Source organism: Haemaphysalis longicornis, unplaced genomic scaffold, assembly GCF_048455015.1.
Source record: "Haemaphysalis longicornis isolate Haplotype H1 unplaced genomic scaffold, Haemaphysalis longicornis Haplotype H1 scaffold_147, whole genome shotgun sequence".
Classification (NCBI taxonomy): Eukaryota; Metazoa; Arthropoda; class Arachnida; order Ixodida; family Ixodidae; genus Haemaphysalis; species Haemaphysalis longicornis.
Window position 1 is genome coordinate 60,855 of NW_027526253.1, and position 17,140 is coordinate 77,994.

At 47.1% G+C, this 17,140-nt stretch overlaps 1 protein-coding gene across 1 annotated transcript in view; it reads left to right on the forward strand.

Annotated features, from left to right (window-relative positions):
* LOC144165680 (guanylate cyclase 32E-like) overlaps window positions 1–17,140 on the forward strand; it is a 64,433-nt gene that overhangs the window by 10,805 nt on the left and 36,488 nt on the right. Inside the window, exons 5-11 of the mRNA XM_077695490.1 lie at window positions 1,734–1,880; window positions 2,472–2,647; window positions 6,464–6,599; window positions 10,791–10,945; window positions 11,892–11,982; window positions 15,796–16,268; window positions 16,898–16,908. Coding sequence (XP_077551616.1) covers window positions 1,734–1,880; window positions 2,472–2,647; window positions 6,464–6,599; window positions 10,791–10,945; window positions 11,892–11,982; window positions 15,796–16,268; window positions 16,898–16,908 — 1,189 coding nt within the window. The remainder of the gene's footprint in view (window positions 1–1,733; window positions 1,881–2,471; window positions 2,648–6,463; window positions 6,600–10,790; window positions 10,946–11,891; window positions 11,983–15,795; window positions 16,269–16,897; window positions 16,909–17,140) is intronic.

Consider the following 17,140-nt stretch of genomic DNA (forward strand, 5'->3'; position numbering starts at 1 on the left):
ACTGCCGATTTCCCGCGTGAAAGGTCAGCTGCCGTTTTTCAAGAGCTTACAGCACACCACAGATATTTAAATTCTTGAAAACTAGGTTACAACAACGTCAATCCGGATCAGCAATTCGTTGCCCATACTTCAGTGTTTCCTTGGCGGGACTAAAGTGGGCATAAAGACACGAAGCATGTGCAGCTTTCCCGCTCATGGCAGTCCTTTCAACAGTGATTACTCCGTAGCTATTTAGCGAACTGTAAAATTATTTCGCGCAGCTAATATTGGGGGTGAAAACTTGCTTTGTGCACAGTTTCAAGTGTCGCACGTTGCACGACTAGGTTCCTGAGCCATGGAAAGTATCCCATAGAAATGCATGGGGAGTAAGATATGACAGCGAATTGCACACAAAATATTCAGACTCCGGGAAAGTACTTTTAGTGTTTTCATCTTCACGTTGACTTCTTGCTTTATGCAGAATATCACTTTCCAGAAGTAGTTTCGCTAGGTTCCTGAGAGGTCGGAATTTTGAGCGAAAAAGCTTGGTATAAGTTTGGCTCAATCAAAAGACTGCATTGGCCCAACCGTGATGACGAACTTCAGCGTGAACATTTAACAACTAAGCTAGATAATAAGGAAAAGATATGAAGCAGTGGCGAGTTCCCAGCCGATTTCCGACAATTTCTGCATGACGTCACAGAATCCTGTCTGCGCATGCGTGGCTGCCGCTGACCAAAGCCATTTTCAAGAAACATGACTAAGCGATTGCGGTGGGTCCTGTGGTTTCGTTTCATCGTATCCCTTCAATGCTAACGTGCTGTTAATACGCTGCTAACTATGTTTTTAACGCTGGGCGATATTACGTCACTCCTTCCCATAACACGTCACTGTAGCGCGAAATTTGAAAGTTTTTCAACAGTCTCTACTGTTCCTTCGGTTAAAAAAAAGCGTCCTCCTTCGTGGCTGAAGTGAAGCTGGGGGAGTTACCAAAGGCTAGTTCTTTCAAACTTAACAAAGTTATGACGTCGGACTCCACCGAATTCAGCACTGGACAACGCCACTGCAACCTTCCAATTCACGGCAGACGCTGCTTTCTTTTGGGGAGTTCGCGCGCTCCTCAGGCGTCGACCGCCGAATGCAACCTATTAACCTTCAAACCCCCTCCCTCTACTTCCCTCAATTTCCGAAATAAATCTATGTTATTTTATGTTATGTTATGTTATGTTATGTTGTGTTATCTTCTGTTATGTTGTGTTATGTTATGTTATGTTGTGTTATGTGATGAAATGTTGTGTTATGTTATGTTCTGTTATGTTATGTTACGTGAGTTGTTATGTTGTGTTATGTTATGCTATGTTATGTTGTGTTATGTTATGCTATGTTATGTTGTGTTATCTTGTGTTATGATGTGTTGTGTTGTGTTGTTATGTGATGAAACGTTGTGTTATGTTATGTGATGAAATGTTGTGTTATGTTCTGTTATGTTATGTTATGTTATGTTATGTTATGTTGTTACGTTGTGTTGTGTTTTGTTGTGTAATGTTATGTGATGAAATGTTGTGTTATGTTCTGTTATGTTATGTTATGTGATGAAATGTTGTGTTATGTTATGTGATGAAATGTTGTGTAATGTTATGTTATGTTATGTTAAGTTATGTTATGTTATGTTTGGCTTGTTTCCATGGCCCCATTAAACTCGGAGGTCACACACGCACACCAAGCGGCCAAACTAACTGGCGGCGGCGTCGCAGTGCTCGTCGTGCTGGGCCAGTACTTCGAGCACATCGGCCTGATGGCGAGTCTGGAGGCCCGCGGCCTCCTGCAGGGCGGAGAGTACTTCGTCGTCGGCGTCGACGTGCAGCAGTACGACCTCGAGGAGCCCGCTCGCTACCTCACCGGTACGTGTGCTCGGCATGAGGCATTTCCGTGCTGCCTTCATCCGTCTATGCTTTGCAACAAGTGTGTACTGTTTCTTTTTTTTTCTGGATTTAGGGACTTTCATATCTCCACCATAACAAAGACACTTGCCACTCGTGGAGGCAATATGTGTCGTCATATATGATTTGTTATAAAAATTGTTGGCTAGACCTCGGAGTCATGCTTCCATCTTCTCAAGAACGGCGCGCGATTCGAACTTCAACAACTTGATGGTTGGAGGGTCAGTGCGTGCAAATCTCCTCGTGTACGTATACACTAATCGCCTCTCATCACACACAGCGTTCTTATAAATTCCTTTGAAACAGGCGGCCGCATTGTTTTGTTTGCTGACCCCGATAGACTCGACTCGATAAATTCGAAACCACATTTAGAACTCCGAGCGCGACCGTTCTAATTTAAGGTACGTTCAAAGCAGCTGAGAACGAACCCGAACAACCGCAAAGTGAACAGTTTCCGCCTTCGTTCACTCCTTGACTCCGAGCGGTTTGGGTTCAGTTTGCCGGCAAACGAAGCAGCTCGCGAACCACACTTCCGTTTTTGCCTTCCCGAAGGCCTGTTCCGGGAGGAAGCGGACCCCGCCGTGGTGCGCGCCTTCCGCTCGTACCTGGGCATCGTGGGCTCGCCGGCCTCGGGATTCGAGGAGTTCGCCGTGGCCGTGAACGAATACATGCAGAGGCCGCCCTTCAACATCGTCAACGCTGCCGACACCATCGGGGGCCGGAAGAAGGTGCGACCCCCCTCGACCAAGTTGCTTTCGCTTTTGTTTGAGTATGCAGACGGAAGTTTTTGCACAATGTACCCCGTCTGAAACGAGCAACAAACCGAGATAACTACGTGTTCGGGCCAAGCTATGTTTAAATGTTGATCGCGCATATATATATATATATATATATATATATATATATATATATATATATATATATATATATATATATATATATATATATATATATATATATATATATATATATATACAGTGAAAGAGAAGACTAATGGGTAACGAACGCAAATGTATTAACGTTTCGGCTTCGGAGAAGCCTTCGTCAGCTCCTTCGTCGTTCTGACGAAGGCTTCTCCGAAGCCGAAACGTTACTACATTTTCGTTCGTTACCCATTAGTCTTCTCTTTCACTGTATATTTTTTACCGGCCCCATCGTACTTCATTCATACGCTTTATATATATATATATATATATATATATATATATATATATATATATATATATATATAAGGGTTGGCAGTCTCAAGGAAACCTCGGAAAGCAAAACAGAGGATGTGGTAGGCAATTGAAACAGATTAAGAATTTGGAAAGAAAGAAAGAAAGCGGAGAAAAAATGCCCGCCAGGTGGGATCCGAACCCACGACCTCCAGAATACCGGTCTGGTGCGATAACCACCTGGCGGGCATTTTTTCTCCACTTTATTTCTTTCTTTCTAAATTCTTTATCTGTTTCAATGACCTACCACAACCTCCTCTTTGCTTTCCGAGGTTTTCTTGACTTCCAACCCTTATTTATATATATATATATATATATATATATATATATATATCAAGGTTGCAGTCGTCATTGCCAGTGCTATTCGGCTTTTTTCGAAATATTTAATAGGGCCGAATGACGTGTGCTTGTCACGTTTCTTTGATTCATTGATAAATAAGCGAAAATATAAGTCGAGAAAAAATCCGCCGTTTTCCGGGAGCGGGACTCGAACCCATATCTCCGCATAACCGGTGCGGTGCGTTCGCCATTACGCTATCCCCACAGCGGCTTCTCTCTCGACTTTAAAGCGGGGGTTTATACTGCAACTTTGATATGTGTCCTTACGGAATCCCTCGTCCCGTACGTCTCTGTTCTACAAAATGCATTACGAGGGTTCTGGCTTCAGCAGTCTGAAATGCCTTTGGCTATCCCCGACTTCCGACCACGTCTTACGTGCGGCCGCTGGGAAAAGACGTTCTACGTCTTCCCGCGTTGGTCGAGGGGCGGCGCTAGTACTGCAACTTTGATATGTGTCCTTACGGAATCCCTCGTCCCGTACGTCTCTGTTCTACAAAATGCATTACGAGGGTTCTGGCTTCAGCAGTCTGAAATGCCTTTGGCTATCCCCGACTTCCGACCACGTCTTACGTGCGGCCGCTGGGAAAAGACGTTCTACGTCTTCCCGCGTTGGTCGAGGGGCGGCGCTAGTTGACCGGGCTCTGAGCAGTCGTAAATACAAAACCCCGCCGTATAGTCGAGAAGGGAGTCGTCGCGGAACTAGCTCAATGGTAGAGCACCGCACGCGTTATGCGGAGGTTGTGGGTTCGATTCCCGCTTCCGGAAAAAACGGCGCATTTTTTCTCGACTTGAATTTTCAATTATTTATTCCTGCAAAAAAAAATGCAATCATACCACTATGAAACACTGTTAAAAGCCAAACAGCACTGGCAATAAGGACTGCAACTTTGATATATATATGTATATATATATATATATATATATATATATATATATATATATATATATATATATATATATATATATATATATATATATATATTTATAATCAGCTGCTCGACACAACTGAAAAAAAGATCGTTTTAAAGCGAAGCTGTCCATGCCTCCCTGATTGTGATGGCGACGTTGCCCCAAAACGCACTGCACGAAAGCCAACTTTCTTTGACGATGATGATGATCGTGGGGGAAGTGAAAGATTGTTGAAAGGCGAAGCTTCCTCTGGTCTAAAGCCAATGAGTTCAAAGTCCAAAGTCAAAGTAGAAAATCCAAATCGTTACGTCCAAAACGCTCTGTAGGAAAGCCAACTTACACCATGGGTGTCACAAAGGCACGTCGAGCGCCTCGAAAGAAAAAAAAACGCTTCTCGTGGTCGCAATCGAACCTGGATACCTCGCGTTATGACGCCGACGTCTATCCTGTCGCGCTATTCGGACATGGTCGGAGCAGTTCGGATTTTAAACTTTGACTTTGACTCAGATTGCATTGTAGAAAGCTTCGTGTTTTAACCATCTGTTCTGTTAAGGAAGGGGCTGTGATGATTATATCTTTCGGAAAACAATTTGTGACTGGAAAAGCGCGTGCTGATCTCTGAAGTAATGATACTCCAGTGAAAACGAAGTTGAAGGCGATGGTGATAGTCCAGGGAAGCGAGGTTCCGTTCCCTCGTAGGTACAAGCCCGGCACTTCCTGCACGCACCCCGCGCCGTCTAGTGGTTCGCTTCCAACACTGCTTATATTGTTTTGAGAAACGTTGGAGAAGTTTAGATTCTTTGTCTCAGTATCCGGCTGGGTAGAAACAAGGGCTCTGACGTGGGCGTCCTGAGTTCGAGCCCCATCAGGGCTAAAAGGTTTGCAAGGGGGATTTTTTTATTATTACTTATTCTGCATTACTTTCGTAAGCAAGGGTGGTTTGGTACATTATAAGTAGGTTTAGAGGTGGGGTGCGGCGTATCAATACGTTTAATTAACGTTCTGCATCGCACCAGAGGTGCGGGGCTTGTACGCATCACGAAACGGAATATCACTCCGGGGAAATCCGGTGTAATGTGACCGTGCAATTAAGCGAACTGCTAATTGGCTCCAAAATGCAGGGAGCAGATGCGTCACATGAGCAGGCAATTACGTCACGCCTGGTCAGCCGGACGAGCAGACAACACGACGAAATGAGCTCGTTCACAACCGTTATTTTTGGGCTTTCCCACAGCATCCGCCTTTATGCGGCAGTGCATGCTTTAGAGAGAAATCAAAATTTTTAACACGAAAGTGTTTAATGACCGGGTACACCAAGACCTGACCGGCGTCCTATCCGTCACACAAATGACGTCACCAGAAGAGGTTCCATTGACGCGGCTGCGCGTGGATTCGAGCCACGAACTCTCTCGCCGCAACAGGAGGTACACAGAGCTCTGCCCACTGCGCTACGAATTCAAGCGCAAATAAGTCTACGAACGCGCCTAATATCTTTCGCACCACTTTCTTCATTCAGATGCCGTCTTGGAAATGATGCCGTCTAGGAGAAGTAAAGCGAAGTAGTTCATCATGACACTAATGAGCGCCGACAGTTGGGGCCTCGATGCCAGCGTCTTCGTGTACGTGGGACGCTGGTGAATTGAGACACCCTCCGCTGCTTTCGGTTTCAATTCCGTTTCGTTCGTGCGGTTTTCAATGAGCTGTGGTGATTAACGCAATGTTCCGGCGCGTGAATCCAGTACCTAACGTTGATGCGTCTAACAGTGCCATACCGACGTAATATGAATATCAATGTGCAAGTTTGTATGGATGCACAATAAATGCTCTCGTGAAGGGACATTTCACTTTCGGGTTTTACCAATTCTTATGAAAGAAGCATCAACCACATTTTTTTTATATTTCCAGTCGTGCCTTATAGCCACGACGTATGGCATTTTCACAAAATTTTCAGTGAGCACAATAACCGTGTTGTTCCTTTTGCGCACAAGTGACACTAACTATGGCGCATTGTTTTGTTTTGCCTCAGCTTCTTTTTTTTAACCTCCGGGTGCATCTAAAACACGCGCCACTACAATACAGATCCCATCGGAAGGGGCCTACCTGTACGACGCCGTGATGGTGTACGCGAGGGCCCTCAACGCGTGCCTAGCGCACGGTGGTGACTTGCGCAACGGAAAGCACCTCTTCGAGCACATGCGGGGACGATCCTACCAAAGTGCGTATACGGTGACATCGCAAAAATAGGCTCAAAGGGGCCGTGATGACAAAATACAGGTTTGGTTCGTTAAAAAGACTATTTTTTTTTCGAGAATAACAATACCAGTTTTATCGCAAACGTCAGACAAATAGGGATGTATTAACAATGCGGGGACGATCCTACCAAAGTGCGTACGGTGACATCGCAAAAATAGGCTCAAAGGGGCCGTGATGACAAAATACAGGTTTGGTTCGTTAATAAAAATACTACATTTTCCCGAGAATAACGATATCAGTTTTATCGCAAACGTCAGACAAATAGGGATATATTAACGAAAGCAGATGCGGCAGTGGCAACTTCCGAGCCACTTTCCGGTGACTACTCTGTGACGTCATAGAATATTGTTCGCGCAATCGGCGGCCGCCGACCTATAGGCCACTAGGACTGTGCGACGAACCTCTAGTTCCGTTTGGTCGTATAGCTTGAGTGCTAACACAACGCTTCGTTTTTAGTGCTGGGGCGGTATTCTCGAATTTTGTCCCTTTTGCGTCCCTTTCAAAAGTGTCCCTTTTGGCGAGCCCTGATTGGCTAAAAGCGAACACCCGGATGTGACGGCGTACAAGCACGGCGGAGCTATGAGCCGTGGCTACTCGGAGCAGACGATTTGGAGCAGACGATTTTTCGTCGCCTTATTGTTGGTTCGCTCGCGGAACAAAAAACACATAAAAGATACTCTGATACGGTTTCACTTCTTTAAAATGCGTTTGCAAGAACAGTTACGGCATTTGAATCAAAGGCCCACTGCTTAACCGGAAGTACGTCACGATGAAAGGGACTCAAAAGGGACGTTTTCAAAAGGGACAGGTACGAGAATACCGCCCCTGGCCTCTATTTAACAGCGGAGCTGTTGTTACTCGCCGTAAGTTCGCCGTTTCAGGAAAAAAATACTAAGAAAATGGCGATCGCTCGTGAGCGCATGCCTCGCGGCGACCGCCAAGCGCCCCCGCAGCCAGCGCAACGGCTGTATCAAAAAAAAAAAAAAACAGGAGAAAGAACTTCAGCGTTGTCGTCAAGCGCTACTGCTCATGTAAAAAAAAAAAAAAAAAACAGCGCTAATGCTAAATATGAAAATAAGGCTAAAGATGCAAAGACAGCCTGCTTGGCAGAGGTCACCGCGGCCCCCGCATTCGCATTCTCTAGCCGCCATTATGGATATCTGGAGACAGGGCTACGAGTGTGCCAGTCTTTCCCTAGACGACTTGCAGACCTCGCCACCCGCTGCCTCGAGTCGATGACAAAGAGCTGGTAGAAGTCTATACAATGCTGAGGATGACTTTGCATCCACCACTCGCCGCGAAGAAGACGGCGACTCCTTCGATGCATATGTGACGACGATTACTAGCACCGCAACTAGGCACATACCCAGCTTTCGCGCTCAAAATTCGGACCTCTCAGGAACCCAGGAAAACCACTTCAGGAAAGTGATATTTGGCACAAAGCGAAACGCCAATACGAAGATAAAAACGCTAAAAGTACATTCCAGGATTCGAAATATTTGGTGCGCAATTCGCTGTCAAATCTTACGCCCCATGCATTTCTATGGGATAGTTTGCATGGCTCAGGAACCTAGCCGCAAAACGTGCAAGACTTGAAACTGTGCGCAAAGCAAGTTTTCACCCCTAATATTAGCAGCGCAAAAGAACTTTACATTACGCTAAATAACTACAGAGAATCGCTGTTGAAAGGACTGCCATGAGCGGGAAAGCTGCACATGAAATGAGCGATGATACTGACACTTAACTATGTGCACGGCAATGCTCACCTACAACAGCTTCTCTATTCAAGGAGTGCAAGCTTCCCTGAATATTGTTGTCACTCCTGCCCATATTCCGTCACCGTAGCGCGAAATTTGAAAGTTAAACAAAGTTGTATTTATTTTGATTTATGGCACTTCTAATTTCAACGCGCGAAAACTGAACCAACGGCAAAAGCAGCTAGTTTTGTAGAACAATTCCTCTAGAAACGTGGTCAGAAAAGGGCTATACGAGCGATCGAATTGTACACGAATGAGGCAATTTGAGCCGGGACTTACGACTTCCAATGCTCTGAGCATATACGAAATGCAATGGTGGGGCTGAGTATATTGACTATGCGCGGCGACCACATTTTATTACAAATAACTTGTGTTCTTTTGGTGCATTTGTGAAAACCGTTAACGCGCATTAAATGCAATTCTGAGCCTGCATTTCCCTGTTCGCGTCCTCTTTGATTTGCTGCAGTCGGTGCAGGCATGACATATAGATAACAGGCGTTTGACTTCAAATAAAGATTTGTGCACAAAAAAAAAAAAGCCGGAGCCTTTTTTTGTATAAATTTAAGTTCGATAACTAGATACATTATTTCGATCATGTCCAAAGTACAGCGCTCACTCTCGCCCACAAAAAAAAAGAAATTCCGGGCCATCATCAATAACGTGAAGCCTGGTGAAAGGCGAAGCATGCAGTGCATGAGTGTATTCTTGGCACCCTGGCGTTTTTGCCAACGGAGATGAAACCGTTGGGGGGTAGAGGTATACAGGTTTGCTGTAAAAGTATCGTGTCTTTGAAGCACGGAGCTGTCTAGCGCGAGGCGTAAACGAGTGTCCCGGTGTTCTTTTATTACGGCTTACGTTCTTGCGCGAGGCGTAAACGAGTCTCCCGGTGTTTTAGTACCGTGACTACATGAGACGAACGACGATTACGACTACGACGACAAGAGACGCCAATATCCCCAGCCCCTAATATGAGGACCTGCGTCCTTTCTGCTCTGCGCTTTCTTCACAACTTTACGCCTTTACACAATTCTCGACGAACGGTGGTTTTGAAGCAGCAGTCTAGAGCTGCAAGCCTGCTCTTCAAACCAGTCTATCCCAGTCACTCGACTTGTATACTCTCTGCCGAGAACCACTTCATTTGCTGAACAGCCTCCAGCTTAGCTTAAAGTCGACGTAAACATGCAAACATGCGACGTGAATGCGGATGCCCACCTCCTCGGGAACACATATCCAGTTTTTGAAGCGAAGCTTTCTATCCTTCACTGATGGAGACTTGCCCCGTAACCAAAACGCATTGCACAAAAGACAACTTTACGCAGTGGGAGGCCACATGATGGTGGTGGGTTTCCACAAAGGCACACCTAGCGTCACTAAATAAGCTACGCTTAAGAGTACCGCCACTTCGTGCACCCGGAAGCGTGTGGGGGCCATTTTGTTTCTGGATTGCAATGTTACCATCTCTTCCGACAAAACTGCCGCCGGTTGTGACGGGCAGAGCGTCCGCGCAGCTGAGAGAGAGAGAGAGAGAGAGAGAGAGAGAGAGAGAGAGAGAGGGAGGGAGGGAGGGAGGGAGGGAGGGAGGGAAGGCCCTTTATTGAAAAAGCAGAGAGATTTGCCGGCATTTACAGTCGCCTACATGCTTCCCTGCTGTGGGTTGAGGATGGGGGAAGAAAAGGCCCAAGATAGAGCTGGGCAGGGAAGAAAAAGAAAAAAAAAAACTGTTGTGGACTTGGCGCGATAACGGACTTGCGCGCATTTGGTTTTTGGTCTGAGCTTGGTTCACATTATTTACAATTTTGAAATTAGGCCGATGTCATCCAAATAAGAGAACAAACTCCGCAGAGCTTGGCGCTGCTTCGAGGGACAAACCCATGGTCCTAAAATAATCCTGAGAGTTATTGGTCCCCGTTCTAGACATTCAATGTTTTCAAGGAAGTGTGATCGCGGTTCCATGTAGGCGGCAAATTCTAATAAAATGTGTTCAACTGTTTCGACACAAAACACAATCATAACAGTGCGGATTTGGCGTCGCTCCAAGACAAAATGGGTAACTATTTATGTATGCTGAGTTCAGCCGTAGACGATGGTGTAACGTTTCCAGGTTACGAGTAAGCTGTCTCGGGAGTCTCGACTTTAATTCTGGGTCAATAGGGCGCAAAGAGCAGCGAGTATTTTGCAAGTTGCTCCATAGTGAAGTGTAGACATTTTGTTCTGTACCGTACTGCACTCTACAGCGCCATTCAAGATGCAGGGTATACCTTTTGGTGGAAAGTGGTAAACCGACGTCATGTGGTGTGCTTTTCTTAGAAGCGTACCGATGGAGTCGTGTATATAAGTTACTATATACACCCGCTAAGGGGCCTGCCTTCTGGTTGACCCTACTCTTACCAGCGCAGGTGCCATGGGATACATGGTTCGCATGGACGACAACGGCGACGCTGAAGGCAATTACACCCTCATTGCTCGGAAGGGGAATGGGCAGAAGGATGGAGCTTTTGGCCTGTTCCCCGTCGGGGTGTTCGAGCTGTCCGGCAACGGCTCTGAGCTGCCGGTGAGCAACATGGTCCGCATCGCTTCGATCGATCTATTGGTGAATCGGTCGGTCAGTCGAATGATTAGTCAATGTATCGACCAGTCTAGGGTCACTAGATAAGATATATAGTGCCGTCAATGAAGCACGCAATTGAGCAACAGCGGCCATTTTGGTGTTTATCAGTGTTGCCGGATTGCCGCTTCTGGGGCCTCACCGCCAGCTTTGACGAGCTCATTTGCAAACAACACTGCCGAAGACGCAGCAACACGTCACCTTCGGACACACTTCTGCAGCTGAAATGCGGCGAAGTGCGTTATCTTTGATTTACGTTCGGAACGACGCCAGTCGCGCGTACCCGCAGAGCAGGGATGCCAAACTGAGACTACAACAGGTGACCGACAGAAAATGCATAATCAACAAAATGGCGGTGCCCATTAAGCGTCGCAGCGTAAACAAATGTCACGTGATGCGAACTGACCAATGATCAAGGCGGCGGCACGGAACAATAGGAGAGAAGAGTGCCGATACTCTGTGCCGTTATCTATTCACACTAGACCAGGGGCGGTATTCTCGAGTTTTGTCCCTTTTGCGTCCCTTTCAAAAGTGTCCCTTTTGGCGAGCCCTGATTGGCTAAAAGCAAACAACTGGAAGTGACGTAACGCAAGCGCGGCAAACCTACTGCCAATGCCTACTGTTTAACCGGAAGTACGTCACGATGAAAGGGACTCAAAAGGGACGTTTTCAAAAGGGACAGTTACGAGAATACCGCCCCAGTCCACCAATCGGTAAGTAAATCAGGCGTCGTTTATAATGCTTTAATCGTAAATGATCAGGAAAGCAGCGGTATACGCGTCAAAAACCAACCAGGCGAAGAAGCTAGCGAAATTAAGCACTGAAGCTGATTTTTGCGAGGTCATAACTCCGCTTTTTAATTTTCCCGCGTTTTTCCTACTTTACCCTTTAGATTCTGAACCTGTTCGACACCATCGACTGGATCAACGGGATGCCGCCAAAAGACGAACCGCCGTGCGGCTTCAGCGGGGAGAAGTGTATACGTGAGCTGTATAATCAAATATTGCTCACATGTCGCGACGGAAGTTCCCGACATTCCAACAAAAAGCTTTCTGGGTTCAAAGATGAAGGTGTGGCGCAAATAGGCTTAACGCGCAGAAAACCCTCACAGGGCAAAGCGTGTGCTTTGTCGCATGCGTGCACATTTTTCTCAATGGAACACCCTATTCCACATTCCAGTCCTGCTCGGCATAATTGCGAACGTCGTTATACAGCTCTTTATAGCTGCTAGGCTGCGCGTAAGGCTCGGAAGTTGATTACAATGCAATTCTGTGGCGTTATCTCATTTTCATATGGATATTTCTAACCATTTGCGCTTTTACAGAAATGGGACGTACAAAACTGGCGAAGCTTACACTGGGCCTCTTCGATTTACAGTCTCGAACTCACCGCGGACTCCCCGAGAAGCAGTCCGGCATTCGATTTTCCCATGTATCCCTATGGCTTCGGGGAATCCTCGGACTACCCACGGACTATCCGCGGTGAGTCCGAGACTGTAAATCGAAGAGCCCCACTAAGTCGCGCAGGGCTTGAACCATAGTGAAGCTGCAGGATTTATTTCTACGTGAGAACTGAAGGACACATCATTACGCATTTGTACAAGTTTTAAATTGTTTATTTACACGTTCCGTCGTCACTTTGCTCTGTGCTAGTAGCAGTCATCGTCATATGCATCCGATATCTTCGTGTTTTTCAGGCCAAGCATTACAGGTGCGGCAGCGCTTTACGACAGCTGGGGCGCGGCGGCAGCGCGCACGTGCACGACGCATGCGCTGTGTTTGCGTCGAGGTTCCGTGGAGCAGTTGTTGCGCCAGCTGCGGCATTGTTGGTTGCTAGGCCACGCGAAGCGCTCCTCTGGGTTTTCGCCGGTTTTTTGTTTGTTTGTTTGTTTGTTTTTGCTAAAACCACTGCGCGTGCCGTGGACGCTGGGCAGTCGCTAGAAGTCACGTGCGCACGGTATTTTGTTGGTATTTTTAACGAATTATAGGCCTGGCTCAGACCGCTGCCGCAACTGCCGTAATAACTTTAAAGAATGACGTCATTCCACCTCTCAGCCAACCGAACTGCGTGATATGCCGTTTCTTTAAGTACATAGATCACGATATGGCTTTCGCGTCAGTAGTCTGTAGTCTACTGTAGTAGTCTGTGGTATTCAGTAGTCAGTAGTCTCAACATAGCCTTACGCGTTATGCCCCACACATTACGGCCAGCTACAACAGCTCCACTGTTAATAATGTTTCCCTACACCAACCCTGCCGTCACACACCCCCGCCACTTATGCATAGCTGGTTTTCCCCAACTTTTTTTTTTTTCCCAACGCACGCTCGCTGTGAAGTTCGGAAGATACTTGGAGGCGTGTCCTGCGGTGTCCTCGTGCTCCTGTCGATCTGTGGATTTGCGGCGTACCGGTGAGTCGCGCTCGTACAGCCCGTCATCATCATCATCATGATCACCACCACCACCAACACCAACAACAACAACGGTGTTTGAAAATTTGAAAACTCTGTCGAACATGGGGCTGCTGGATTTCCCGCGAAATAACCCGCAACCTATGCAATAATACGGGCGCAGTATTTTTTGGCGCTAAACGGATGGCAGTGACGAGCCAGTATCGTAGTGCACTGCTGCTGTCGTATAAAAGTATGTTTAACAAAACAAGATAGACAGATGAGAGCTCTTTGTTAGAGAGGAAAACACAGAGAGGACGCCAACAGAAGTTCGCCGTCATGCTACGCTGCGGAGAAGGGAAATGAAGTGTGACGTATTTGCACGATTCTAACGAGCACCTTTTTTCGCTAGAAATAGCCTTCAAATCTGTTTGCGCGTTGTGATTGGGCTCAAAACCAAAATCGGCTTCAAAAGCGGCTGGCGGCAGCATCCCGAAACCCAAATCAACCCAGCATAAGCAATCCGTCAGCATCACAAGCGTAAATTTTTGCGTACCAATCCTGCCCATTCTCCAATGGCGACTACGAAGGTGAAGGCGCTTAGAATAGCAAACGCTTTCAATGAGTCCCGGCTACACATTTAATGTCGGAAAAATCTGGATTACGAAGGTGAAGGCGCTTAGAATAGCAAACGCTTTCAATGAGTCCCGGCTACACATTCAATGTCGGAAAAATCTGGATAAACAAGTTTATTGCACGAGAGATTTTTGCTGCCACAGTTGCATGCGTCAAGTGCCTTCTGCCTGGTTTTATGACTTGTACATCTGAGGGGTACAATCGGCGTCAGATTATTTTGGAGGATGCTATACGTACTACGTAACGAAGTCCCACCGGAAATTGCTATATGCACTACCGATATAGCGCTATCTATGAGGCGCTGTCAGAAACAGTTTCTTTTTATGTTGTCACTAGTGTCGCTGGATAAAGTTACAGAGTATCGGCACTCTTTTCTCCTATTGTTCCGTGCCGCCGCCATGATCATTTGTCAGTTCGCATCACGGGACATTTGTTTACACCGCGACGGTTCATGGCATAGAGATAATGCCGTTTTGATGTTTATGCGTTTTAGTCTGTCAACTCTGGAAGCCTTAGCTTCTGCTCCCTGCTCTGCGGCTGCGCGCGACTGACATCGTTCCGAACGCGAATCAAAGATAACGCGTGTAACGGCATTTCGGTGGCAGAAGTGCGTACGAAGACGCCGTTTCGCTGCATCTTTGGCAGTGTTGTTAACAAACCACCCGGTTGAAGTTAGCGCCGAGGACGTATAGGAACGGCAATCTTGCAACAGTGATAAACACCAAAATGGCCGCCGTTGCTGGCTTGCGTGCCTCAGTGGCGATACTCTGATACCTTATATAGTGACACTATACTCGGTGAAAACTTAAGAACGGCACCGTAAGTTGCCGCTGTGCCTTATCACCGTAGCCGGATGTTTCTCCGCGCGGCGCAAGTAGGGCGTTACTGGGAATATTTTGAACATGGCGTGAGCCGTTCCCGTGATTCTTTGGACTTAATATGCTTATAAACGACTCCAGTGACGACAAACAAACTGCGTGAGACAAGGCAGACGATATCACGCATTCATAGAAAACCCCTTCATAGAAAACCGCGCGCACTGACGTCACGGATCCGGCGCTTTGGCGGAGTGATACACTACATGAGGTGGTGCCATTCTTGAGTTGTAACCGAGTATAGTTGTCCTTTGCCACGAGCTTGGTGGCGGGCTGACGGGACCTTCGTACGCACTGCACCGTACTTAGTTTCCGTCTGGACAATGTTTGCGCTGTAGACTTTGCGCTGTAGACTTGGGTCACATGCTCATCAAGAACAAGGCAGGGGAGGGAACGATACTTCCCAGCGATCATTGCGGTGAAACAGCGCGCAAAAGCGGGACACCAGAGAAGAAGACAACAACCCGAGCGCTGACTATCAACTGGCTATCAACGGCTCCAGTCGTCTTCTTCTCTTGTGTCCCGATTTTGCGCGCTGTTTCACCGCAATGAATCTCTTCCAACTGGACCCGTTCTCGACTCTTTTGTTCCTAGCGAAACCCGCGCCGCAGCCGCCGCGATAGGCATTTCACTGCGCAGCCACGGATTGAATTTTTTGCCGCTGTCATTTCGTCCGTCAGGTGCCTCTGCCCTCTCCTTCGCCGTCACAGCTGCGAAGGTTTGCAGTCGGCCTTGGTTATCAGTGTGACATTATCTGATCGCTCGTCCGCGCTTGCCGAATTGGGGGCGTTTCCCCGCCTATATATGTTCTTGCTCCGTGGTCGTTGCGTGCAGTCGTCTTGGGTACGTTTAAGTTTCGTGGTAGTGCCGCGTTTCCGCTACCCTGCACATCAACCAGTCCATCTACCCTGCGCATCCTGCGCCATGGCCGTCGACCTGACCCTCAATACCGTACTGCGGCATCGAACCGACCTCGACATGGACCTGCAGGAAAACCGACTGGCGTCTTTTGCGCAGTGGCCATTGACGGGCAACATCAAGTGCACGCCGGAAAAGATGGCGGAGGCAGGCTTCTACCACTGCCCGACCGAGAACGAGCCGGACCTCGCACGCTGCTACGTGTGCTTCAAGGAAATGTTCCGCTGGGAGCCCGACGACGACCCGGTCGAGCAGCACTCGCGTTCCACCGGCTCCGCCTTCATTCAACGCTGCGCCTTCATTCAACTGGGCAAGAAGGAGCGCGACATGACGCGCCTCGATTACATGACGCTGCAGTTCGAGCGCGCCATGAACAGACCACGCAAGCTGTACGAAGTGTGTGAGGCTCAAATCCAGAGACAGCTGCGTGAGGCGAGGCACGAACTGGACGAGGTGCGGAGGAACGTGCGCTGATGGCCGCGCACAACGAACCCTAAGCTACGCTTGTTCAGTGGCTCTAGGGTCTTTTATTCAGTTTTATCTAGTTACGCTAACGGACCAATGACATTTCAGTGTTGCGTGCTTTTCGTGACCTACCGTTGGAACTTCGCCGCTTTCATGTCACTGGCTACTTTATAATTAATCTCTTGTTTCTGCCGAAATTGCGCGTGTTTACAATAAAAAGTTGGACAAACTCGAACTGTCTATTCAGTTTGAATTGTGGTACGTTGCCCACCTTCTGGGCAACAGCTATTACCATGCCACATAAGATGCCCGTTATTGTGCTCAAGTATGTGGCCTCTTAGGCGGTCACATGCTGATAATATAGTTCCGTGTTATCTTCATTCACTCATGCAACTCGTCCGTGCTCGTGATGAGCATGCAGAGTGTGATGCTTAGCATAATAAAAATCGGAACATGGCTACTCAGTTGGACTTAGAATATGTCTACTCGTGAATGCCTAAATAAATAATCAAACCGTTAACTTAAAACAAGCTGAAAGAAAAAAAAGCACCCCTCCCCCCACCGTTAAATAAAAAGAAGACAAGATGACTCGGGTAACTGTTTTACATGGTTTGCAGGTTATTCAAAAGTAAGTTTGAATGCAAAAGGTCGAAGACAGGCTGTTGTTTCTAACCCTTGCAAGAAGACATCAACAATGGTATTGTTTTACAATATAAAGTGAGTTTTTATTACACCACGTCCTCAGCTTTAGTTGGTGTTGTCCTTTCTGGGTTACCTGCAAAACCACAGCACAAAAAATATACAGGGCAAAGCTCGGTACTTTTCTTCTGTTTATTTTCATTTTGTGTCAATTTTTTTTG